This window comes from Ahaetulla prasina, chromosome 2 (genome assembly GCF_028640845.1).
Source record: "Ahaetulla prasina isolate Xishuangbanna chromosome 2, ASM2864084v1, whole genome shotgun sequence".
Taxonomy (NCBI): domain Eukaryota; kingdom Metazoa; phylum Chordata; class Lepidosauria; order Squamata; family Colubridae; genus Ahaetulla; species Ahaetulla prasina.
The window spans coordinates 122,529,338-122,556,718 of record NC_080540.1 but is presented as its reverse complement, the minus strand read 5'-3'; the positions used below and the strand labels follow the sequence as shown (position 1 = coordinate 122,556,718).

The 27,381-nt window shown below is 40.2% G+C and overlaps 1 protein-coding gene across 4 annotated transcripts in view; it reads right to left on the bottom strand.

Moving 5' to 3' along the window:
- Positions 1-9,093, bottom strand: part of PMP22 (peripheral myelin protein 22) — a 32,208-nt gene extending 23,115 nt beyond the window's left edge. The window contains exons 1-3 of one of the 4 annotated variants that reach the window (XM_058168137.1): positions 8,843-9,093; positions 4,840-4,940; positions 3,773-3,866 (exon numbers count right to left, since the gene is read on the bottom strand). In XM_058168137.1, coding sequence (XP_058024120.1) covers positions 3,773-3,866; positions 4,840-4,917 — 172 coding nt within the window. In that variant the 5' untranslated portion in view covers positions 4,918-4,940; positions 8,843-9,093. Of the gene's footprint in view, positions 1-3,772; positions 3,867-4,839; positions 4,941-6,485; positions 6,628-7,939; positions 8,169-8,842 lie in introns of those variants that run through there. The other 3 variants (XM_058168139.1, XM_058168140.1, XM_058168141.1) reach the window with 3 other exon arrangements.
- Between the last annotated feature and the right edge of the window lie 18,288 nt (positions 9,094-27,381).

The window sequence follows — 27,381 nt, the reverse complement described above, 5'->3', positions numbered from 1 at the left end:
CTCTTTTCTACTGTGAACCAATGAGTTTGTATATAATTGCAGCAGGATATAGTAATGTGGTATAAAAACAAACAAAAGTAGATTATACAAACTTGAGTTTTGCCCCACTGTATCATCGTTAAATACTAAATTTTCATTTTACACAGCAACTTTCTCCATTGCTGCATCCTAGTGATGCATCAATCAGTTCTTCTCGGAATAAGCAGCCAACAAAATCAATGTCCATATTGTAGGAGCACTATTGAACTGAAGTTCAATACAATAAGCTGGGGGAGGCTATTAAACGCGGACATTACTTGGCTGCAAGATGATGCATAGTTATCTGCTGAGAATTATTACAATTCCAAAACACTTTATACTAAGAGCTTGTCTGAATTCTCCTACATGTGAGGATCCCTATCCAAGCTACAAATGCTTCTTGAACTCCTTTCTTGGAATTATCTCATAATTCTAGCCCAGTAAGTGGGCAAAAGACTAGGGGAAACTGAAATAGAAGCAAAAGATGGACCACTAATATTTTGTCTGCAATTTTATATCTCTTTCATAATCCAACTGTTTTTAATATCCAATATTAAGCTTTTTTTATGTCTAGTATCATATTAAAGGGATTCTAGGCTAGTGACCTCAGATAGAAATCCCAATATATTTCATCTTCCACAATTTAGTTCTAAAGTCACATGATCCTTCACAATTGCTCTGATTGGTTGGGGAAGAACTTACCTGATGTCCCCAGCTCCTGTTAAAATGTACTAAAAGTAACCAAAGTTGTAGCAGTTTCCATTATTCCTGTTTGCATGACTTGGAGTTTCAGGAAATGCAAAAATAATAAGCACGGGATACATTCAAAATAATTAATTCATTTCCAAATATTTTCACAGGCTCAGTGTTTTAAAATGTATGTAAAGAAAGTTCCTGCATATTCAAAGGAAGGAAACATTATGATTTCATTCCAGTATATTGTTGCAATTCAGTATTTCTTTTGAACTGAGAACAAACTAGCCTAGATCAAACTACTTACAATTCACCTCCCTGAATATTGTCCCAGAGGGATTATTTAAAAAAGCAGTTGCAAGAAATGTCAATCTACACTTGGTGATTGTAATGGGTGGGGGGAGAGATGCATTTCCTCTTTATCATCAAAAAGTCTACTTATCCTATGGGAGAGACTTAGAAGTATTTATTTCCTTTCCTCTTGGGGTTGTGTAATTGAGAAGACAGTTTTTCCAATTAGAAAAAAAGAACATCAAAAAAGATAAGTGTTCCTCCAACTCCTCCCTCCCAATGGTGGTAACTTCGGCTGCAACTACTCTGAATAAAATTAAAAACGAAAAGCATCTACCCAAAGCACCAATTCGGAGATCCAAATAACTCAGGCTCACATTACATTTGCAACAAAGATTCTGATGCTCCTTGAGAGGAAACTGAAAGAATATTCTAATTGAGAAATACTGAAACATTTTTGCCAACAATATCCAAGAACATAGCATAGTGGCCAAGAAATATTGTACAAACTGACGCTGGATAGAGTATATAGCTGTTGGGAGAATAACCACCTATAGCCATTGAATTATCTGTATACAGCAAATAAAAAGGATTCAGATTGGAGTAAGTGTTATTTCTTTTCACGAGAAAAGCTGTTACCATAATAACCCTTCATTCCTTAGGTTTAAAATGCTATCTCCAGGGGAAAAAAATGTAAGAATGATTTTATTTTATTTTATGTATTTAATGCTTTTTAATTTAATGTGGAGAAAAGCACTTTTACACTTAGGCAGGAAAAACCAAAGGTACAAGAACAGTTTAGACAAAGCCTGATTTGAAAACAATAATTATGAGACGGACCTTGGAGTGCTAGTATGAGCCAGCAATATGTGGCAGCAACCAAAGAAGCTAATACAATCCTTGGTTATATAAACAGAGGCATAGAATCAAAATCATGTGAGGTATTAGTACCACTTTATAAAGCCTGGAATACTGCATCCAGTTTTGGTCACCACATTACAAAACAGATGTTGAGACTTTGGACAAAGTGCAAAGAAGGGCAACTAAGATAATTAAAGACCTGGAGACAAAAACATACAAAGAACAGTTGCAGGATTTGGATTTGGCTAGTTTACAGAAAAGGACTAGGGAGGACATGATAGCAGTATTCCAGTATTTGAGAGGTTGCCACAAAGAGGAGGGGGTCAACTTATTTTTCAAAGCACCAGAGGGCAGGACAACAATGAATGGAAATCAATCAATGGATGGAAATCAATCAAGAAGAGAAGCAACCTGGAATTAGGGAGAAATTTCCTAACAGAACAATTAACCAGTGGAACAGCTTGCCTTCAGAACTTGTGTTTCATCATTGGAGGTTTTTAAGAAGAGACTGGACAGTCACTTGTGTCCAGAATAGGGTCTCCTGCTTGAGCAGGAAGTTGGCTACAGGTATCAAAAGTCCCTTCCGGCTCTGTTCTGATTGATTATCCCACATCACACAGTTGCAAGTTACAACACTCAAAGAGTGTGTTGGCCAAAACCACATGTCTACTTAATTCAGTGGTCCACAATGCTCTTTCAAACATCCTTAGAAAACTAATGACAGGGTCTTATGGAAAATAAACCATGCTTGATTGGGAAGCAAAATGGGACCGCCGAAACAAAACAATATCAAAAGACTGCCTAGCTACACAGAAGATGAATTTTCAAAATAAAAGGCAACTAAATGGCTTGACAAGGACCTGCAACCAAAACACTGAGGATGATGACAAGAGAACAGAATCCATAATCTGCAGCAATTCTTTTAAAATTAACAAACTTTATACAGGGATTTTAACAAAGATTTGATCAAACAGCCAAAGACCAACCTGGAAGAAACTCATGTATTTCATGAGTTCCCTTAATGTAGGCCCAGTTTTTTCATTATTACATGTCTACAGTACATCTTACACATTTATTCAAAAGTCCTAATTTTTGCAGTGGAATTTAAGGATTGCAGCCTTACATGTATTCATGTATATAATATCACTGCCTATGGAATATCTCTGCCTATAAATATCTATTCATAGAATAAAAACCCTGTTTTAGCATAACATAAGGTAATATTTAGGCTGGGTTTATATACAGGTGTTACGGTATTGATTCATTATTGCATATTCCAAAGGTTAAAGAAATATCCAATTTTGTGGCACAATTAAGGAAGCAATCTATATAAGGGACGTACATAACAGCACCAGTGTGCCTACCGTTCCTGTCCTAATGTTCCCTTTAGTTGTATTCATTTTATGTTTTCAATTTATGCTTATATATATTATTGCATATGTATTTGACTAAATAAATAAATAAATAAATAAATATTCTACACATACGGTATTAAGAATCAACCATTACTAGATTAACCACTCACTTCATGCAGAATGCTTTATTTGATGGACAAACCAAGCATATACGAGCAGCACCCATTTTCTTAATAGACATCTGACAATCAATTTAGTACAAAATGGAAAGAAACAATGCAAATTATATATTCATTCAGAAATGGAGCTAAGTATCTGAATAGTATTAATGAGCCAGGGTTGTCTAAAAGTCTGGCAAAAAGCTGGGGAAACAGGGTACACATTCAAGAGCACATAGTTGGCAGTGAGTGAAGTGGGGATGCATCGTGAAATCCTGTCTAAACTGCTTCCAGGATTAGCAGGTCACACTGTTTCAACGGTAATATTGGAGTAAAAAGAAAAAGAGATGAAAGAGATGTGTTTTAAAAGAAAGCCACGCCCATCAAAAATCTCACCATTTGTGGATGATGATGTGCAACGAAATGGAGACACAGGAATGGTGCAGTTCAGCCAAAGGTCTGCCCTGTGTCCGTTCCCAACGAGCCATTGCTGGAAAAAAATGAGTAGTTTATCAGAGATGAACAGTTTGGAAGGGGGTAGAACTTAAATGTTATCTTCCACATTAAGGAAGTTAAGCCAGTCAAGATCGCTTAAGGAATGAAAGGAATTAAAAGACCCTCTGAAGATCCATGCCTTGGCAAAGGCTTCTTTCCAACAGTGAGTGTAGAAATACATATTCCTCTTTACATTAGCTGAGAAGAGAAAGACCTTTATTTGTGCATTACAAACAGCCTTCAAAAGAAAGGCAAAAAACAAAATAAAATATCTCATTCTTTTAAAATCTTTCCAAAATACACGGGAGGAAATTTTATTCACTTCAACCTTCTTTTCCCAATGACAGAGCACCAAGAAAGGTTCTGGAGCAGAATACCAATAAAACACATGGCAGCTGATACAGTCAGCTATTTTGGAGACCTGGCAATCTGCAGTACCAGGACTAGAAAATCTACAGTTCCTCCAAATGTTGCTCAACAACTACCCCAGCATACTCATCAGCCATGGAAACTGGAACTGCTGGAAATTGTCATTCAGTAACATTTGGAAGGCCACTAGTTCCTATCCCTTTAAAAAAACATAAAATTGTGGCTCTTAGCCACTTTCAATAGTCTGGAAATTTTTCTGTGGTTACTCAGTAAGAGGAAATTTTTCCTCAACCATTCCCATTGCAGAAACCAACTCACATTTAACAGGCCTTTATGCTTAAAATTTTGGTTTCTATTTTATTTAGCTAACAGATTCCCCCAAAGGTTAATATATTCTCCGATACATATAAATAGTAGAGTTAGTACAGCAAAAGTTATGAAAATACCAATGACACTGTTGTGTTTCCATTATAATTTCACATTAGGTTTAAAACTATTTTAATAGATGGAGCTGATATATTTCATAAGGAAGCAATGAATTAATTGCACAATGGAGCACTAGGTGCAGGCAATAAAAACAGGCAGGAGAGTTTACTTACACTGACAATTGTAGAAACGAAGAGAAGAACAAGCACCGAGATATGGAGCACAATGATTCCCAACAACAAAAGGAGCATTTTGGCAAAAGTGTTCAGTAGATCTGGAAAGGGGGAAAATACCTTTTAAGCAGAGGTGAAAATGTTTACTTATGGATGAGGTTAGGCAAACCTGAATTTAAGAAATGAACAGCAGAGGGTGCCTCTGAGACAGAACATAGCAATGTTTTAAGGTTTGGTTTATGATCACTTAAAAGAAATTCACCAAATGTGTTTTTGTTTTATTCAGAATGAAGCTAAGAATAGCATGAAAGTGGGAGCATTTCCAACTTCTTAACTAGGAGTTTTAAGCATAAACCATAATTCTGTATGTCTGAATGTGATTGTTTGGAGAAGTAAAGGCTAAGATTTGAAATAATTTGAATTTTAGGGGAGAGGGTTTGGGGACTTTCATTGCAACCACATCGTAAGTAATAGTTGTAGAAACTGCAAGAAAAAGGATGCCACATTCTCTACCAAACAATCCGTAAAATACACATCTTGAATAACTTTCCTTCCCCGGAATCTGATTCCCTTTTTTCTTTCCTCCATATTTGGAAAAGTTATGGTGATGCCTGGTGTACTGAGTCTAAAGTTTCCCTCCAGCTTACAGGAGAGCTCTCCTCTAAAGAGAGAAGGCAGACAAAAATCTCTTTTCTGAGGGTGCAATTTGAATTGTGTCTACCTAGGAAAACAGTGCCATGCTTGGACTAGACCTCGGAGACTGGCTGAGGTAGTTTAGGAGGCGGGGAATGGAAACAGTTATGCCACAAAATCACCACTCTCTTTTGAATCATCGGCATCTGCAAACCAATAAACCCGCCAATCCCTCAAGTTCACAGCTCAGCTACAGATAATAAAATAAACCGGACAATTATGGGGTGAGGGTGGGGAAAGAGATTTTTCAGGCTTATATAGTATTGGACAGGACGAGGGAGGGAGAAACAGAAAAAACCCTGACAGTTAAAAAAGCGACAACTGACTGGGGTGTTGTTAACGCAGCAAAAAAAATGGGGAACCTAGGTGGGAAAAACCGCTCCATGTATTTATTACAAACTAGGAAAAGGGGAAACCACTATCACACCACCATAAACACACACACCACACTTCAGTCTACCAATGGACTGCAGGGAGGAACTAAATTCCAGGCAGCGGGAAATGGGGGGGGGGGTGGCGGAGAGATTTACGTGCTAAAGTATTTCAACCCGTTTCTAATTATATCAGGGTCGGCATGATTTAGAGCGGTTGGTTTTCAAATGGGAATTGAAGCTTTATATTAAGATCTGAAAAACGCCGAACCAGAACCAAACTTGTCTGCTGAGGAGTGGGGTCGAGCTGAAGAGGGTCTCTCCCGCTCTCCCCACCCCCTCCACGCCCCTCCCAATGAATGCGCAACTTAGCCCGCTTAAGATGCAGGGAGGGAGGGAGAAAAGGAGGAATAATAATGGCAGACGTGGATTTGCCATATTCGTACAATAAAAAGTGCCGGGAGTGTTCGGGACAAGGAGGGCGATTTAGAATAGACCTCCCCCCCCCACCACCCGAATGGAGTTTGCGTGACACCTCCCCGTCCCACCAGAAGAATTGAGTTGGAAATGAAGGGGCCTTACTTACTCCGCTGCAATTCGTTTTAATTTCTGCCGGGTGTTTTTTTTGGCGCTCGTTCCCTACCACCGCGGGATGGGAGCAGGAAAGGCGCCCCAAAAGAGGAGAGTCCGAGAAAGCGGCTGCCCGCGTTTTTCTCGCCGAAGACGAGGGGCGGGAACTCAAAAACGTGTCGCCCTTCAACAGGAACAACGCCCCAATCACGGCGGGGCGCCTAGCGGGCTGTGTATGTGTAGCACACCGAGGGCCAGGCAAACCGGCAGGCTGGCCGTGCCCCAGCTATAAATACTTTCCCCGAGAAGGGGATGAGATGACGGGGCCCTTCTTTAATGCCGTGGCTCTCAGGGGCTTGCGGCGCCTACAACCGAGCGGAGAAAGAACCTTTCCCGCAAAACTTGTCTTTCTCTCGCAACTCCAACAAACTCCCTTTTTTAATGAGCCCTGTAATGAGCCTTAGTTCGGGAGAGCGTGAAAAAGAGGCGAGCCAGGTATAGGTCGCGTGCCTCACCAAGGCAGGTGCCACCTTTCCAGGAAGGATATTCCTCGTTTCAGTCCCGGCAAACTCCCCTTTCCTTTCCCACACCTCCTGATCCCATGAAAGCGATTCTCCCTCGCCCCGTTAAAGAGAGCAGCGCTCCTGCGAGGTCCTCCCACCCTCTGCTTCCCATTATCCTCGCCGCCGAGAGAAATCTGGAGGGAATCGTAAGCCTTCGGAAGGATGCGCAAAGACGGCTTCTCTGAGCTTGGTGGGGAGCTACTTAGGAGCACGGAGGCGCCAAGGATTGCGAGAACACGCAGCGCACCGCACCGCGTGTCCCAGCAGCATTTGTTACCTATAGTGCTCCTACTTCACACATTCGCTTCAGACACACACACACATACACACACAGAGAGAGCGCGCCTAATGGGGCACAGTATTCCCTCAGTAACTCCAGAGGGAAACCTTAAGATTACCTCCCTTGTCCCATAGGTGATAGCCGTCGGCCCGTATCTTGAGTGATGCCTCCCACCACCCCCGAGGCTTTCAAACCGCTCCCTTCCCCTCCCACGTTTTGGCTTCTCCCTAGCCCAGAACTGGGAGGTCTGCGAGCGCCGCGCCTCCCTCGCAAGCTCTCCTACGAAGTTGTCCGCCTGCGACTAATGTCCTCGTGCCGAGCCTTTTTCTTTTTCTCTCTCGAAGCCTTTCGAACACCGCTGGTACCGTATAGAAACGGGGCGGGACTAACCCATTGATAACTGTCCAGCGCGTTTCTGTGCTGCCCCCCCCCCTTCCCAAATAAACGAAGCGGTCGACTCTTGGCCGACTGATCTCGATTAAAAAAGAAACAAAACAACAAAAACCAGGCTCGTGTGATGTCCTCGAAAAACTTCGACTCAGAAAGGCGAACCTGTAGAAAAGTTTTCCCTGGACTTGAGCGAAGATAATAATAACTCTAGTCCTCGCCGCGTGTTGACTTACCAAGGCTGAAAAACCGCCCTTCCTTTGCAGCAGTATCCCCTAAAACGAGAGGACCCGGGGGTTTAAACTCCAGGAACCGAATCCCGTCTAGCCAAAGCCGTCGCAAACCACTCCGGTGTATATCAGCGAATGGGACAAGCCCCAGCTGTTTGCAATCCCTTTACTGCTAGCGCAGATCTCGTGCTTACTCGGTTTATTCGGCCCCCGTTCCAACGCCCAGATATGTCATGGTGGCCTGAGAGAGAACACCCTGAACTATTTAAAGGGGCAGCGCCTCTATCTTTATCCCCCAGCAAGGAACACAGCAAGCACGCAGAACTTAAGGGGTGGGGAGAGAGAGCGCGCCTAATGGGGCACAGTATTCCCTCAGTAACTCCAGAGGGAAACCTTAAGATTACCTCCCTTGTCCCATAGGTGATAGCCGTCGGCCAGTATCTTGAGTGATGCCTCCCACCACCCCCGAGGCTTTCAAACCGCTCCCTTCCCCTCCCACGTTTTGGCTTCTCCCTAGCCCAGAACTGGGAGGTCTGCGAGGGCCGCGCCTCCCTCGCAAGCTCTCCTACGAAGTTGTCCGCCTGCGACTAATGTCCTCGTGCCGAGCCTTTTTCTTTTTCTCTCTCAAAGCCTTTCGAACACCGCTGGTACCGTATAGAAACGGGGCGGGACTAACCCATTGATAACTGTCCAGCGCGTTTCTGTGCTGCCCCCCCCCCTTCCCAAATAAACGAAGCGGTCGACTCTTGGCCGACTGATCTCGATTAAAAAAGAAACAAAACAACAAAAACCAGGCTGGTGTGATGTCCTCGAAAAACTTCGACTCAGAAAGGCGAACCTGTAGAAAAGTTTTCCCTGGACTTGAGCGAAGATAATAATAACTCTAGTCCTCGCCGTGTGTTGACTTACCAAGGCTGAAAAACCGCGCGCTTCCTTTGCAGCAGTATTCCCTAAAACGAGAGGACCCGGGGGTTTAAACTCCAGGAACCGAATCCCGTCTAGCCAAAGCCGTCGCAAACCACTCCGGTGTATATCAGCGAATGGGACAAGCCCCAGCTGTTTGCAATCCCTTTACTGCTAGCGCAGATCTCGTGCTTACTCGGTTTATTCGGCCCCCGTTCCAACGCCCAGATATGTCATGGTGGCCTGAGAGAGAACACCCTGAACTATTTAAAGGGGCAGCGCCTCTATCTTTATCCCCCAGCAAGGAACACAGCAAGCACGCAGAACTTAAGGGGTGGGGGGAGAGAGAGCGAAGCATTACTCCGCGAGGGTGTGGCTTTTTTGGACTCTCCCCCCACCCCCGGACGGAAAAGGCACGTGAACTATCAAAAGCTACAAAGGGGTCGGGTTCATAATATCCCTGGCAGCTGTCACTCATACCAACGCGAGGGGCAGACCCTATAGTGCAGTATGGTATCTTGGGATTCAGTGGGAAAAGTAATGGAAACCCTAAAGTTGGTTTCCCTCATCTGTTCAAGGACAGCTTAGTTACCAGTATTAAAGAGACCCTCTTTAGAAACTTTTTAAAACCCCACTATTGTGTTTCCCATATTTGAAACAACCCCAAACTCTGGACTTCCAGTGCTGTGCCTTCTTTAATATATGGGTTTTATTTTTCTTGATTTGTGTTTCTTTTGCACACTCTTTTTAAGCATTTTGGAGGAATTCTTGAACAAGTGGTTGACTGACTGTGACTCTCCTGTATTTATTTATATGTCATATTTATTGCCATGGATCCAGGAGTGAAATTCAGCAGGTTCTGACAGGTTCTGGAGAAGTGGAAATTTTGAGTAATTCAGAGAACCAGAAAATACCACCTCTGGCTGGCCACAGTGTGGGATGGGAATGGAGATTTTGCAATATCTTTTCCCTGCCAGGCCCACCAAGCCACGCCCACAGAACCAGTACTAAAAAAAAATAATTCCACTACTGCATGGATTTCACAGAAAAGTGACTTTTCTGGTGGTGGCATGATAAAAATCATAAAATCAAAATATTGAAACAAGTGTAGGAAGTTAGCACCCACCCCTCTCCTAGAAGAATGAAATATTTTAGGAAATATTAAAAAGGCAGAATATTATATTTCCCTGGATGAGAAATGGAGACACATGTTTTAAGGACAAAGCAGCTCCCTGCAGCTTCCTGCCTTCCCCCACCTTTGTCAATGGGCCAGAGGCAGAAACTCATTCTCCCCACCTTTGCCAATGGACCATCATCTGCAACACAATAGGACCCATCTAGCAACAGAAACTCACCACATGGCACCTGGGAAGATTACATCAGCCAGCAAGGCTAGTTAAAACCCCCACCCCCTGGGAGTCTGACAACCAATCAGGGTACTCTTCCTTTGCACCAGGAAGTTCAAAGTTCAGAGAGGGCATAAAGCCAGGGCGTGCTCAGCATCTCACCCCTTTTCTGTTCAGGAACTCAAACCATGTGATCCTGTCCACCATTAAACCTTCTTTCCAAGCAGTCTTCATACTTCCAGTGTCCTTTGCCCCACTTGGAACTGAACCCAGGTGGACATTTCTTCCAACACAAGTTTAGTTAAAAATCCCTATACATATTAAAAGCAAGGCAGTAGAGAAAAATAGATGTTAAAAACAGTGCAGCCATCTTATTAGACCACTGTGAGATCCCCAAGCCTGCTGATACAGCATGTTTTGAAGGCCTTATGGAAGGATAACAAAGATGGACAATTGCGCCTTGGAGGGGATGATGCCCCACAAGGCAGGTGCCAATGCAGAAAAGATCGATCTTCTGGGTCCCTTTAGATGAAACTGTTTTGTAGACAGCACCCACAGCATACCTCCGTTGCCGGAAATGATGGGAGGGGAAGATATAATCAGGCGAAGGTGGTCCATCAAATAATCCACTACATGCCATGAAGAGTTTTGAAGATCAAAACTAGCACCTGGAATTGGACTCAGAAGCTAACTAGCAACCAGTGCAGCTCACAGAGCAAAGGTATGATATGTGCCATTCTAGGGGCACACATAACTTGTGTTGCTGTATTTTGCACCAGCTAAAGCTTCTGGATACCCTTGAAGTGCAGCCCCATGCAGAGGGCATTGCAACAGTCCATCTATTCTAAGTGGTGACCAGGGCATGAGTGTTTCTGAGATGGCATAGTCCATTGATGGCTAACCTTTTTTTCCTTGGGTGCCAACAGCGCACATGCACGCAGGACAGTGTGTGTGTGTGTGCCCACACCCATAATGCAATGTGCCCCACCCCCTGTACACGTGACCTCTCCTTGCACTCCCCCCGCCCCCTACACATGCATGCACAACCCTCACACTCCCCCCCGCGCATGTACATGCGACACCCCTGCGCCCCATTTTGGGACCTGGGACCAAAAACGGGCCATGGGGGGGAGCATGCCCCCCCCGCCGCTGCGCATCCCCAGCTCCATTTTTTTTTAAACTCATTTCCTCCAAACTAGAAATGCAAAGATTGCTTCTTCGCCTCCATTAATGTCACCAAATCACTACCACACCCCAGCTAGCCCACACACAGTGCCATGTGGACTGCCTAAGGAACTCCTCTTGAATCCACTGACAATTCTTAATAACTACTTTGAGAACCAGATTGGGTGTCATCTGATCAAGGTATCACCAATGCAATTAATTTCATTTGAAAACAAATTGGGCTTTCTTTAGATACTTCATGGGAATTCTATTTTTATTTATTTGTGAAGCCCTCCCATGCCCTTTCTAATTATGTATTTCATTCATTAGACTGGAGAGCAGAGAGTTTCCAAACTTCTTTAGTTTAACTTATGAGAGAGAAATGAAAAGTAATGCATGTGCCAAGACAAATTAAGCCATCTCATTGTTACTTAAGCAAATAATTAATCAGAATTTCCCTAAGGCATAAGTTATTCAAAGGAGAGAAAAAAATGAGGTTTGATTAATTGAATCATGTCTAAATAATGAATTTGTGCTGATTTTTTTTTACTGTGTACCTGAGAAGCTGATTCTTATTTCCTCCTTTTGCCGATCTGCACAAAACTAGCACTCATATTTTGCCTTGAAATATTCTTATAATTGGCATTCTAAAGGGGGAAAAAATCTGGGCCTTTAATGGCATGCAGATAAATGCAGTTTGTTTCAAAGATCTGAGGAGGCACTTTGTTCTAAGCTCACAATGCCCACTTTATTTTAGCTGGTGTTTTATAGAGTCCTTGCCTTTTAAGAGTTCAGAGTTGATAGCAAGAAGCCAAGGGAGGCATCAATGTAGGGAAATGAGCAGGAGATACTTCTGTATGTTTTTCTGGGAGACATGCAGCAAATTCTCATGATCACGAAGCATGTGACTGGCTGATAATTGGCAGCCTCACTAAAATTAACTTCCGATATGGGTATCAAAGGCAGTATTTTACCCCATTGCCTTTGATGGAATTATTGTATTTAAACTTTGCTATGATTTAGCTGATTGAAACAGAGGGCTAAATATCAAGATGTAAAAATATGGATGTCGCATGGCTACACTGTAACAGTCATTTGGACTTCTGCCCATAAGTTCAAAATGAAAGTGTCAAAACTCTATAGCCATATTGATTTATTAGATTTTTTAACAACTTTTATTACTTAATAAGTAACTCAAGACATATTGAATATTCCTTCTTCCTCCTGTTTTCCCCACAACAGCAACCCTGTGAAGTGCATTGGGCTGAGAAAGAGTGATCCAAAATCACCTAGCCAGTTTTCATGCCTAAGGTGGGACTAGAACTCACAGTCTTCTGGTTTCTAACTGCTACACCAGACAGAGAAAGAGACAGATAGACATATATGGATACACATACAAATACTAGATTTTTTTTTATTTTGAGTGGTTTTCAGGAATTGGCCATATGGGAAGAAAAATAATATGTTCAAATAACATAGCAATAGCAATAGGACTTAGATTTATATACAGCTTCACAGTGCTTTACAGCTTTAAGCAGTTTATTGAGTCAGCATATTGCCCCCAACAATCTGGGTCCTCATTTTACTGACCTCAGAAGGATGGAAGGCTGAGTCAACCTTGAGCCTGGTGAGATTTGAACTGCCAAATTGCAGGCAGCTGGCAGTCAGCAGAAGTAGCCTGCAGTACTGCACTCTAACCACTGTGCCACCAAGGCTCATAATATGGTAATTTTTCAACAGTGGGTTGCATATCCAAATCAAATCCCTTAATATTTTATGACAACTAAATTAGCAATAATTTAATACCTAATAAAACTAACCTAGACATAATATATATCAAATAAAACTTAAGAGAATAAAATTAAAGAGTCAACCCAACTTTCTACAAACTCTAGTCTCCGAGTGTGGTTAGAAAGGATGTGCAAAGCGATCTGACTTAAGTATAGTTCAGAACAGGGAGGGTCTTAATAAGTTAAATGGTTCTCAGCCAGCTATGTCTTCTCCAAAATACGGTTGTCTGCTAACAGAGGCTGGCAGAAGCAGGAGGAAATGCTGAGAAGTTGCAATTGTGATAAGTCCTCTTCCTCAGGCATTTGGAAGTCCCAGCTGCTTTCTGTTCATGGAAAGAGAGAGAGTTATCCAACAAACTCTCCATGCTTGTAAAATAAAATAAAAAATGTTTTTCTCTAGAATTTTGTATCTTGTATATTTCAGTTCAACTGCCAGTTTGATGAAGACCAAATCTGTTGATCTTGCTGTCTAAAGTTGAATTTTGTTAAATGGAATGACTAGGAAGGAGTACAGTTCCTTAATGTCCAGTGACTATCGATATATCCAAGCTCATTCTCTGATGGTTTTCCTTAATCTTATTGCAATTCAGTCTCAACAAATAAACCCAGAGCTGTTCTTATTGGCCAGCACAAGAAGTTTCAAAATACCTCCAGCTGATGCTATAAAGTGGGCTGAGGCCACACTCCCACTCCAAAGCAATTTATCTTGAAATCCTATCCCTCCTAGAGGCCCCAGTGTATATAGGGAAAAGGACACAGGGAATGATAATATACATTGTTCTCCAAACAGAGAAGGAGTTGATTTTCCCTGTACAGCATGATTTTGCTAAATATGGCTTCTCCTCTGGCATAGGAAAAAAAGGTGTTTTCCAAATGACTTGTAGTATTGTATCATACTATAAGCCAAACTAGCATTCCCAGCTAGCATGGGCCAAATGACCAAAACCAAGATTACAAGGTGAAGAAGTATAATAAATATTCCAAAATATACAGAATGCAACAACAGCTTGTTCCAAAATAATCATGTCTTCAGGAAAAAGCCAGAAACATGGGGGATTTGTGTCTAGTTCTGCTTGAATAAGGAAGCGAAAGAACTGTAGATTTGAACCGATTTGGTCCTTTTCAAATATAGCCTTTGGATTAGTGCAACATTAATATTTGAATCTCTCCTATATCTGTGTTGATATTTAAAGTAGCATTGCAATTTAGTAAAAAGCTATGGGAGTGGTTCTTGAAATGAAGTTACAAGAGGTCTTGATTTATCTCCATTTTAAAAGCAGAGAAAAATCTAGAATCACTCATTTCCTAGAGTCATTGGTGGACATGGTAGCAAAAGGGCCGTGGTGGCTCAGGCTGTAAGATAGCCTGTTATTAAAACACAGCAGCCTGCAATTACTGCAGGCTCGAGTCCAACCAGGTCCAAGGTTGACTCAGCCTTCCATCCTTTATAAGGTAGGTAAAATGAGGACCCAGATTGTTGGGGGGGGCAATACGTTGACTTTGTAAATATACAAATAGAATGAGACTATTGCCTTACACACTGTAAGCTGCCCTGAGTCTTCGGAGAAGGGCGGGATATAAATGTAAATTTTAAAAAAAAGTTGTGTTGTTTTTTTTTCCAAAAAGTTTTACAAAAAAAAAAATTCCCCCCCTTTCCCCCCAACCCCCTCCCTTCACTAATACCCTCCCCCCTCCCCCCTGACTTCCCGGAAGAAGCACAAGGTATAGTTATAAATAAAACAAACATATGCTAAGAAAATTTTTCCCCAAAACTATTATACCAATTTTCCCTCTCTAGCTCTGACTTCCTCCTAACATAACCGAAATCCTTCAAAAAAAAAAATATTAACAATTAACAGTAATAAAATATATAAATCAATAGAACAAATTAATCCTAAAGTATTTAAAACCAGCTAAAGCATAAAAATCCAATCCAATTCAGAGAATATCTCCCTTATAGCTTCTATAACCATATAATTTTCCCCCCAGGTCTTTCTTACATAAGATCTTTTGAGAATATTCTATTTAAAATTCAGTGCAACACATTATAAAATTTCAATACAGAAAATTACAATATCTATTCAACTTTAGTCCTTCCTCGTCAAAATCCAGTATAGATCCAAATGTCTAGTCTTTTATGATAGATATAAAACATATAATCAACCCATTTCTTCCAGATCTTCCTCACATATTGTCTTTCCGGGATACTAATATTTTTGTCTGTTAATATTTCAAAAAAACCTTGTTTCAAGGATAATACTTTTGTCTCTTGCCATTTTTTTTGATGCATTAATCTCTGTCTTTCCTTCATTACTCCTTTTGAAAAGTCAGTCACAATATTTCCTAGTAGTTCCTTATGTCCAAGAATCCACAAATTACTGCCATATATTCCATCAGTCCAAAAAGAGAACTCTTGGAAAGCATTAACCCTGTGAGTTTTTTCGGTTCGGGAGACAGCCTCCTGTAGCACAAATTCAGGCATTTCATCCAAACTATTTAAAGAAAACTTCTTTACATCAACTTGTTTATTCACGATCATATCTTCATATTTATCCACTTTTGTTTGTATCTCCTCCATTCCATTTTCCAAGTCCTGATTGCACTGGTTAATTTCCTCCAAGCTCTCATCCAAAACGTCCCCATTTTTTATCAATTCGTATTTTTGAATAATTAAATACATTCTTTCTGTGTAATCCTGTATAAAGTCACGAATCCATTCTTCTGAAAGAACCTTCATGACAAAGTTCCTGCTGAGAATCCCCTCATGAAATACTTAAACAATGTAATATAATCCAACAATCCACAGTCCAACACCATAAGGTAAAATCTCCATTCAGTTTCGATTCCGCAGTAAGGCTCCCTTTCATTTATCGCTCTGCTTTCAGTTGCTCTCAAACGCCATTTTAAACAATTAAAAGAAGGAAAAAAATTTCTCTTTTTAAAAAAGGTGGAAGTCAGGAAATCAAAAATACTTGCAAACCAATAATTGTTCATTCATGCTTCTTCCGTCTGCTTATAGAAATCCACAAAAAGAAATCAATTGTTAGCAGAAGTGGACACCTTCCTCTTTTCCTGCTTTTGCAGGAGCGCAGTGAATACTGGAGATTAAGGGAGGATTCAATGGGATTCCACCTTTCGGGACTTTGCATAACAAAAACAAAGCCCCTAGGGGAATCTACCACTCTCCCCCCCCCTGCTCTTTCTCTCTCTTTCAACCAGAGGGGGAAATTGAAGCTGGGAACAGCTGTTCATTGCTGTTTTTACCGTCTTTTACCATATCCAGTGCGGAGTGCCATAAATTAGCACCCAGCGAGAAAGGTGGCGCCACCCGGAAGTCAAGGTTGTGTTTTTTTTAAATGGTCAACAGTGTTCAATTTTCAGAAACTGTCTTGACACATTCCTGCACTTTTCTTGGCAAAGTCTTTCAGAAATGGTTTGCCATTGCCTCCTCCCTAGGGCTGAGAAAGAATGACTGCCTCAAGATCACCCAGCTGGCTTGCGTCTAAAGCAGAACTATAACTCACAATCTGTTGATTTCTAGCCTGATGCCTTAACTACTCAGACCCAACTGGCTCTCTACCATAAGAGTAAGTTTGTGTTTATGTAAAATTTCCAACTTTAAAATGATCTTTGCTGCAAAAAAATATCTTTAGAATCACATGAAGCATTATCAACATTTGTATTTCTTCATCTCTCACATCATCCACTTCAGGCCCTCCATAAACCAAGGGGAGCTAATCTGATAAAGCAGAGGGGAAAAATATAATACATTTAAATTCCCATCCCACCTTTTTACTATAATTTTAAACTTGGCTGTATTTCTCTTTTTCTCCTTTGTATGCTCGCCCAAGTTGACTACTTATATGTACAGTCTAAGCTGCTAGCTAGCAACTTACAGCTGGAGCAAAAACCTTTAGCCAAAAGAAAGCCAGCCTTCTCATGAGGCAAAGTAAAAATCTATCTTTGGAGGGCTAATTGGGGAGATTCAGATGTACCATTCTGGGCATAAAAGTCTGGCATTAATCTGGATCCTGCTTGGTTAGCTCTGGGTTAAGTAAATTCTAAAATGTCCACCCAAATATTTTAAAAACATAAATATTTTAATTCGGTCATCTAGTTCATATATGGCATGGCTTGTTTAACCATGATTAAATGGATCTTTTGCTACATACGAAACCAGGAGAATATTAAACCAGGGGTATTTTCTGTAAGACTGAAAGCTACTCTTGTCCTTTGACTGGCAGGCTGGGGTTTGCACTCCAGAAAGAAGTATATGACTCAGGAGAAAAACTAAAGTTGATATAATTTAATTTTGTAATAAAATTAAATGTTACTTAATACACTTAATATGCCCATTTTCCAGGTATTTAATGGTTTTTCCATGCATTTAATCATGATTTTCCCCCTTCTGTCACTTTAACAATTATCATTTGGCAGCAACTTTTAGAGAACTTAGGAAGCTAAACCAAGATTTTGAGAGGCCATAAATCACCTCAGGTTGGGCAACCTACTCAAATATCTAAACCATGGCTTATTAACTGCATGTGTGCTCACTAATTCAAAGCCAATCAAAGTACATTATGTATGGTTTAGTGTAGCATGTAAGCTTTTCACACCCCTAGTTCACACAGCAGTATAATCACAGATGTGTTTCTCAGAGAAGTAAGACAGTCAGAGGAGCTGACTTCTTCCTGGGGAAAATGGGCTTAAGAGTACAGTCTATGTTTTGCAGTGAAAATCTGCATTTCAGACAAGTATTTGAATCTCTGATAAATTAAAATACAAAAAATGTTCCAGTTTGTGAAACAGTTTGATATGAGAAATCACAACTTGCAGTTCTTAAACAGAAAAAAAAAAACCCTTTCACCTTATACTTTGTACAGCAGAAGCTGGCTAGAGAGAGACCCTCTTTTCCACTCAAGCCAGAAACATTTTAAAGTGAGAAATATGCCAAACTCAGTTAGGAAAAGGCTCGAGCTAAGGAAGACTCATCTGGCACAATCTCCTAGATTGGAAAACGAGGAGGAAGCACATACATGAGCTCTCGCATCCTGCCAGTATCCTGTCTCAGAAAGTCTCTTTTTGGAAGGAAAACTAGTCCAAGCAGACATGGGGCCTCTGGACTTATTTATTGAGCATGTGGTTTCCATTATAGCTCCAGGGATTTTAAAACTATGCTGCTTCCAAATATTTTTAATCACGTGAACAAGCCACATGGAAAGTTACTTTGCCTGCCTTCTGCAAAGAGAAGGGATGAGGAGACCTGAGCTATTCAGATGGTAGATTTAATTTAGAGACATAAAAAGAACCAGATTCCTAAATTAATCTTACAGACTTTTCTTTTGGTATAGCACAGGATTTACTTTAGGATCCCATGTAACAGTATAAACTTGCATAGGATTTCTGCAGACATTTTCCAGTGCTCCTATGAATGGGTCTGGAACTAATGGAAAAAACAGAAGCAGATGTTTGTGGTGTTTGAAGCACTATTCTGGACTAATACTCAATATGCCCCCAACCAAGTCACAAACAGTGTGTAGTTACAGCATGTCTCAACAGCATCAAGACCAGGAAGGCTGAAATATGGTACTTAACTAGATGAATTGAGAGGTTTCAGGAATGAGTTCATTTAAAATATGCACTAACTATGATATATTGAATATATCTGTATATTTTGAAGCATAAGTCATATATCAGAACCATAATGATGGGTTTACACAATGCATTCAGCCAGAGCCTCTCACATTCTGCGATACCACAAGCCACTAAAATGATACATTATTTGTGCAGTCCAACCCAAGTAAAATAAAGGTTTTCATAAGGGTTAGGATGGGCAAGAAATAAATATAACACTTTTCAGTACAGAAATGTATTCAGTAATATGTTTGTAATGTAGATATCACAGGTAACTCAAACTTTGCAGTATCACAATCACTTGTCTAGGCAAAACAGGAGTGAGTTTTGATAATTTGCTTGGCAGAGCTTGGACAATCTCAAAACTCGCTAAAGACTTCACTCCTCACTTGACCTGTAAGGCCCGATCCACATTTTTAAAATATAATACAGACTACAGTTTCAGAATAATTGGCCTACCTAAAGAAAAATAACAACCAAAATAAACAATCCAAGTTCAATGTCTGATCCTATCCCATCAGCACATCTCTGATCCTATCCCATCGATTCCGATGGCTGCTCAACCAATTTTCTTCCATTTGACTTTGTTGCGTGAAATCTAAAAAAATTCCCTACCGGTTCTGTGGGTGTGGCTTTGTGGCCGTGGCTTGGTGGTCATGTGACCGGGTGGGTGCAACCAACTCAATGTCATGTCAAGGGGTGCCTCACCTGCCCTCTCCTCCCAGCCATTCCTTGTCACACCCAGCATCAACATATCTATAGTTCTGCAAAAATGTTGTTCATCTTTTTTCAACTTTATTATCTACATACGATAGATGCACTTTCAAGGATCACTGAAAGGAGGAAATGGATCACGTGCTTTGTCCAAGAGTGTGATAGGTAACAGGCTTTTAAGGGGCTGCCAGAAAGAAGGGGGGGCAATGTATTTTCAAAAGCACCAGAAAGCAAAACAAGAAGCAATGGATGGAAACTGAAGAAACAGAGAAGAACCTAAAACTAAGAAGAAACTGCCTGACAGTGAGAACAATTAACCAGTGGAACTGCTTCACGAGAAAGAGCTTTATTTATTTATTTATTTATTTTGTCACACAATATATATAAGCTTTCTTTTGCTCCAGAACAAAATTAGAATAAAGAACTGGAAAAGCCTTCATAGGAAGAGGCTTTTTTATTCTGCTGTGGAAGAAAAATAGAAGACAGAGAAATCTTTTCTGGAAGAGGCTCTCTGCTTTTGCTCCAGAGGAAGAGAAAGGCAGTTTCTTTTGAGGCAGTATCTCAATTCAGGCAAGGAGGTTTTCAGCTTCGCAACATTGTAATGAGGTGTTGGCTGATGCTCTTGGCTGAATGCCCAGACATCCCATTGAAGCTAGTATTCCTTTCCCTGCTTGGTGGGGGGAAGGGGAGAGGAAAAAAGCAGCAGAAAGTTACCCTTTATTATTGTAGCTGAGGGCAAATGAGACTAAGACTCATTTGCTGTTTCTTAACTCAGCTGAGGCAACAATCCTTCTGCCCTGTGAATCAGCTGAGTTAATAAACAACAGATTATAGGAGAGGTGAGAGGAGGGGAAGGGCAGGTGGGTGGGGCCAATAAAAATTTTCCTTACTGGTTCTCCAAACCAGTCAAAATTTTCCCTACCTGGACAGCAGAACCAGTCTGAACTGATAGCATTTCACCCCTGGGTTAAACCCTGGAGCACCTTCGAGAAGTAAATCAGGCTTGTTTCATATTGGACATGATTCCAGTTGATCCTCCATTATTTCTGCATTTTTCCTATAATTACTAAGCTGTTTGAATGCCCCAAGAGTCATGCTTTGTAGCCACTGGATCACATTATTTCTTAATTTATCAAAAGTCCACAAAGCAAGCTTCAAAAAATAATTTGTTCTGATATTGTCCAGCATTTAATTGGTGACTCACCTTCTAAATCATCTGTACCCACATGTTGCTCCTTCTTTAAGTAATGGAAATAGGGATAAAATAACTATGAATTTTGCAGGTATTGCTGGCTTCTTCACATTGGCTGGTGGAAACTGAGTCCAACTGCAAATGGAGGGAAACAGTACCCAGCAATACCTAAAAAATAAAAATAAAACAAGTTCTGACTCCAACATCCATTCTTCTCTCTGAAGTCCCTCCAAGCCCATTATCTGAGTAGTGGCAGGGTGAGCATTGAACAAATCACAGTTCTAGTATCCTGGACTTAACTGGTTTAGATTTTGGTACAATTTGTAAGGGCTGGTTTGGTGCAGTGGTTAAAGTGCTGGCTTAGAAACCAGGAGACTATGGCATGGATACCAATTGGGTAACTTTGGACCAAGCATTGTCTCTCATTACCACCCACCACACAAGATTGTTGTTGTGGGGAAATGGGAATAAGAATGAATATTATGTATTTTTACCACCTTGGGTTACTCATAAAGTAATGAAGGATAAAAGTAAAATAAATAAATAATAAAACTGCTCTGCATACCATGGCAATTTCCTGAACATTTTTATTTGTTTCTTTGTTTTGGTATTAGTAGCCTGAGAGAAGTAGCTGCTCCTCATCACTTATTTCAGAGTCAGATCCTGGATTATTATTCAGGATGAAAAAATTGACTTGCTTTTATCTCATGTTAGGCCAACACAAAAGCAATGATAATCTATTCCTATTCGGTTGGCATATCTGAAAATCGTAAATTCTAGGTGATTTTTAGCTCATATCTTTTTTATCAGTATGTTATATAAACCATGTGATTTCTACAAATTCTTGAATGAGTTCTCATGAAACAGGAAATTCTGTCCAAGTGCAAGGTTACTGAGGGAAGGCTACCTGTTGACATAAACATGGGTTGGGTTTTATGATGGGGAATCATGAGTCAGAATAATTTCTGATGTGGGCAACCTTGCTATATTTTGAAATATGGTAGCTGGATTATACAATGTGATTGAACTGCAAGAATGGTTTGACTTCAGTTTTGTGTGATTTTTGATATTAATCTAAGGAAATGCTTTAAATATATAAACCCAGTGTGTTTAATAAAGCATCTCTTGAAAAATAAGGCATAGTAATTAATGACTTTCATTTAAATGGCCTCTCCAAGCAACTCTGGGATAACTCTGTACAATGAAATTCCTTTACATACTGCATGCAGGTAAAACATACATACTGCATGCATTCTATCTTGCTGAATCAATTAAAAATTGGCCAATTATCTGCTAGAGAATAAATACATTTTTCAGTCATTGTATTTATTCATGATTTAGAGCCCTGAAAGTCTGTATGTCTTCGCTCCAAGTCAAAACACAACATTGACTGCAACCAAAGGGATATCAACCTACTGCACTGATGCATGTCATGTACTGTATATGCAGGTTGATTAGAAGCCTTCAATTACCTCCAACCATAATTTCAGCAAAATAATAATTAGATCTTGATAAGAAATAATATAAGTAGATTATAGATCTTCTAAAGCGTGAGTACTATGAGTGGCATAGCTGAAATTTTATCCAAGATGCAATAGCCTTACATTCTTTCCTTTTTTTCTACATATTGTAACAATTGGCAGTGACAGGCATATCTGAGAATGATTGTTTCCAAGGAAAGCATTTGGCTAAATGTAACTGATGCTGTCACTAGAAGGATCGAAAGTTTTTATGGGGTACTTACCTCCTGTTCCTTGCTTACAGTTGCAATTGTCATTTTGAGTCATCATGCATTAAGAAATATTGCACACAAATTGCTGTTAGATTGGAGAGAATCACTGGTTATTTTGAAAGGGACAGCTATCCGTACAAATGAAAGCTGTGAATGAGTAATCAAATTCATTTGGAAACAATAAGAAGAAGGAATTAGCCAGGCAACAGGCATGGTATAATTGGTTGTGTGCTGCTGTAGATTGACACATGGATGCCATAAAAATGTTTTTTTTCTTAAAATAAATGAATTAGGCAAGGAAGTAAGAAAGAGCCTTTGGTAGACAATGAATTCAAAAGACAGTAAGGGAGAAAGCATATGAAATAAGAAATAGGGAAATCAATACATGTGAGAGCGATGATCAAGAAATGTGTAGCAGCTTGAGTAACCTGCATGTCATCAATTGATCTCTCCAAACCAAACCTCTGCCAAATAATTCTTGTTAAAATTAGAACATTAGCTGTGAATTTTATTTTGACAACTTGACAAGGATAGAATTTCTGTGAAGTTCACCAAAAGCCATGGATCTTCCTCCAAATGTGTTATGCAAAAATCCAAACATACTTTTAATCAACAAAGACTGTAATCCATAATTGGGCAATATTCATTGATGCCTGTATTGTACTGTGTTGGGATGTATTGTATGCCAACAGTGGGCAAAGTCAAATCCAAAAGGAGTTGAGACCCTTCCCCTTCCTTTCCTCTCTGTTATTCTGTGATTATGTCCCTTCCTCCCTCCATATTTTTTCCAATCCTTCTTTGGCCAGAGCTCTAAAATGTACTTTTTTTTTTTTTTTTGCAAAAGGACAGAAACTGAAGATCACTTTGGTCCCACTCCAGTTTTAATGGTTAGAATGACTCTATTGGTCTGTTGGGTCATTATGAATAATTCTAGAATAACATGCCAGAGTGACAGGCAAAATGATCTAGCAGGAAGGGTGGGGATATGTTTTTCAGATAAAAGGGATTTTCCACAAACTAATAATATCTATCCTCCTAGCTACTGATAAATGGCATGTCTCCTAACAGTTTTTAGAACAGTCAGGAATTTTAAAAAATCTACAAATACCACATGTACACATACACAAACACAAACACACACATATGGCAATCAAAAATATGACACTGAATTTTTATGATTATGAAATGTTATGAACAATTTATAATAGATTAACTGGCCTAAATGCATTGGCAACAGGAATTAGCTGCCTTTAGAAAATCTAGCAAGGTCAGGGTTATCTTGCTCTCTGGAGGGATGCTGTTGCAAGGGCAGGAACTGCTGTTATGGCTCATGGGTCCAAAAGATGACATTGTTTAATGGAAGAAACTTGGAGCATGCCCTCCCTCTTAGATCTGGTGAGGTGAGTAGAAACAATGGGAGAGAGAGGCGATCCCACAAATAGTCTGGCCCTGTGCCAGGTAGCGCTTTCTAGATGATAAGCAGCACCTTGAATTGTACCCAGAAACTTACAATGGTATTATACTTGATGGGCATAACAGAAACCCCAAAAACTGTCACATCATCACATATGTCTCTTTTATTTTCCCTCAGAAATAAATTTAAAGCTAAATTTAAAGCAAAAAAAAATCTATAAAACTAATCTTTTGGGCAAGAGTTAAAAATCTAAGACTTGAAGATTAGGGGAGAAAAACATGGCAACGTTTGCAAAATTTTAAATTCTAGTAATCATGATTGCAGTGCCCTTGGCAATCTGCCATAAGTGCGAATGGGTTGCCAAGCACCCAGATCACAATCCTGTGACTGCAGGCATCCTGAAACAGCTGTAAGTCTGGGCACCAGTGGAAAGTCCCTTCATTCGGCACCACATAACTTTGAACCCTCACTGAACAAATGGTCCTTAAGGGAGGACTACTCATAATTTGAGGAGGGGATTTAGCTGTAGGATTATATGTATGAGTTGTAAACTTCCCTGTGAACATTTCATGAGGTAAAAAAAAATCAAGGAGCTGGGTTCCTGGGAGCAGTAGCCATCGGAAAAAGAATTCCGTGCTAAATAGGCTACTGTAGAGATGAAACTTTTCAATTACATGTATTAAGCTGGGGACAAACTAGTTAGTTTCAGGACTTTGTATTCTGTGAATTGAACACTTGATTAGTAGAGCAATCTATTTTAAAAAAGGGAAAGAGTGACTGTGGAGTTATAGTCCAAGATTATTGTTTATTATTAAATGCTACCTGTCTTCTAACTACTTTTGGGCAGTTCATAATAATAAAAATACAATAAAATCAATAAAACATAATAAAAGATGAAAAGTGTGATGAAGTGAGGCTCCTTGTTGAAGGCCTGGGTGAATATCCTGGTCTCCATGGCTCTTCTCCAACAAGGAGAGTTGGGAACCTTGTTCAGAAGGCAGGTGCTGCGGCCACAGAGAAGGCTTGCTTCCAGGGTCCCTAGAGAGGCTATTGGGAGTGACTTGTGCTGGTTAATGAAATGTAAGAAAGTAAAGCTAGTGCAGCCAATCCCAGCTCAGCAGCAAGTCGGGAACAATGAGTCATCCAATTCTTCAGAATCAGGCTTGCTCCTCTCCTTTGTCCTTCTCTTCCCACAAATCCTGAACTCTTGATTGCATGATTTTTTTAAAAAAACCCACTGAGCTCTAGTTCAGAACTTATCCCCAGATGAACCCAGTGAAAAGGCTTTAGAGTAAAACCAGCGGCTTTCACCATCTGTTCTTTTCAGCTGCTTAGTCAGACCAGGCTCTCTTTATCAGCCCTGCCCCCTTTCACCAACTTTCAAGGGACTGTTGAATGCAGAGACCTTCTATCTTTTTCAAGCCACATAGCAATAAATTGGGCATCCAGATAAGGCTCTACTACATAAAATGGTAGGGGGACTCCTGATCTGTCACACCTCTATTGCTAATCATTCTGTGCTTCTCCATGTCTTCTTGCATCATGTGAATTTCTAAAGAACATCTGTTTCAGAGGAAAAGGTGAAATAACTATGCAATATCTCTTGATGAACCTCTCACTGGAAGCATTCCATAATCACTCTCTTGATAATGGTTGTGCCTCTCAATTAGAAATGCCTCCTGATTGCGCAGGAACAGAAAATTAAGGTAATTAAACTATGCTGGGAAACTTTGGGTTTTTTTTATTATTTCTGAGAGGCTGAAGTCAAAGCAATAATAATTACTAGAATTCCTCAGGAAAGAACACTTTAGTCAAAAATAACCCTTGACCAAAACAAATGGACAAAATCAACAGTGGATCATAGAGTTAGTGATGTCAACCACTAGTGAAGCTAAAGGTCAATTTTAATTCTGTATACTCATTTATACAGTATTTAATGAAGATATTTTAAAACATATGAGGATACGAAGAGAGTAATAGTGAGAGGAATTTAATTCATACAAGGACAGGTATTTTGGAAGTTGCATACCTTCTGATAGCTAGAGAGAAAGACCGAGATAATAAACCTAACCCCTATGGTTGTATATAAAATAGAGACAGACTATTTTAAAATTACAGGAGGTATACTTCTGGTTCAAAGAGTTGCTAAGAATAATTACTTCCTGTTTGGACCTGCTGTCTTGACAGAACATTCTGCCAGGATGCAGTCAGGATCTTGCCAAGACGATTTTAAGGCATATTGCCAGAGAAACAAGAGGAACATAGATGTCCTCCAAACATAGACAATTACGTAGTCGTTGGCTGTTGGTATGGAGTTTAAACATGCTAGTCTCCTTAAGAAGAAAATTATCTGTCCCATATACAGACCCAGTTTCCAGGTACCAATTCTGCAGTCTTAAAATTCCTTCACTATAGCTGCTTTTTCTCATTGCTAAACATTTCCTTTATCCCTCCCCCCTTTTGTTGTATTCTTTGGAAATGTACCCTTTAGCATTAATATTTCCCTCTTCTTTTCGGTAGATGCTTCTCATCTTTAAAGAGAGATGGAAAGAGTGACAACATGGTAAATTTGTAATTCTCAGTGGAAGAGAGACAGGCCAAGGCAGGCAAGTGGGGAATTAGTCTGAAGTTCTTATGTAGGCACAAGAGGGCAAGGTTTGACTTCCCCGACTCTTCGAGTGCTGTTGAAGCTTAGGTAGTCTGGCTCAGTTGCAGACTACCAGTCTAGGGAGATTGCTGTGAAATAGGCATGAGCAATAAAGTAGCTAATTGAACTCTTCATTTGTGGATCTGGTTATTCACGCCTAACTTTTTCTGTGAAGAACCACCTTCATATCAAAGAGAATATTCCCATTTTGAGGAAAAAAATAGAAATCTTCTTTGTTCTGATAGATTGTTGCACAAGATCTAGAATGTGGATACATATCCAGGGCTCTGCAGCAAGGCAGTATTAAGCTTCTTGCATTAAAGGAGACAGTCATAGCAGGAAGTACACAGTATACCACCTGGCATGGAAACTACATATTGGATCTGAGATATATCATCACACAAGAGATATATCTAAGATCTCACTAGACCTGAGATATATCATCGCCCATCTCTTCCCAGTCTGGCATCCTCTGTATATTGTAGAACATCAATTTTAGGGGACAGAGCTTTTACCAGATAGGCATGCTGTGTGCCCTGAAGTGCTTATTCCCATGATACTCAACCATCAATTATTTCACCTGTATTTTAGGCTTGATTTATGGTACAAAATCATTTGAGGAACCTGAAGTGATGGACATGGATCATGTCTGTCTATTATTGGGAGAATATGGGTGGGGAGAGCCAGGGAGATGTTCTGGGTAACCAACCTAGGATCCTTTTCTCAAACTTGTTAGACCCATTGCCTTTTTAAAATCATGGCTGTAAGGATGGAAAATGAGTTCAGTGTGTTAATGGATTCATGCCTCTAAGAAGCAGGGCTTTTCTCAGTGGGGGCCCAATGCTTTGGATTTTTTTATCTCCCCAAAAAAGTTTGTGCAATTTCCCTTCTTCTGTATTTCAGTTATGTAAG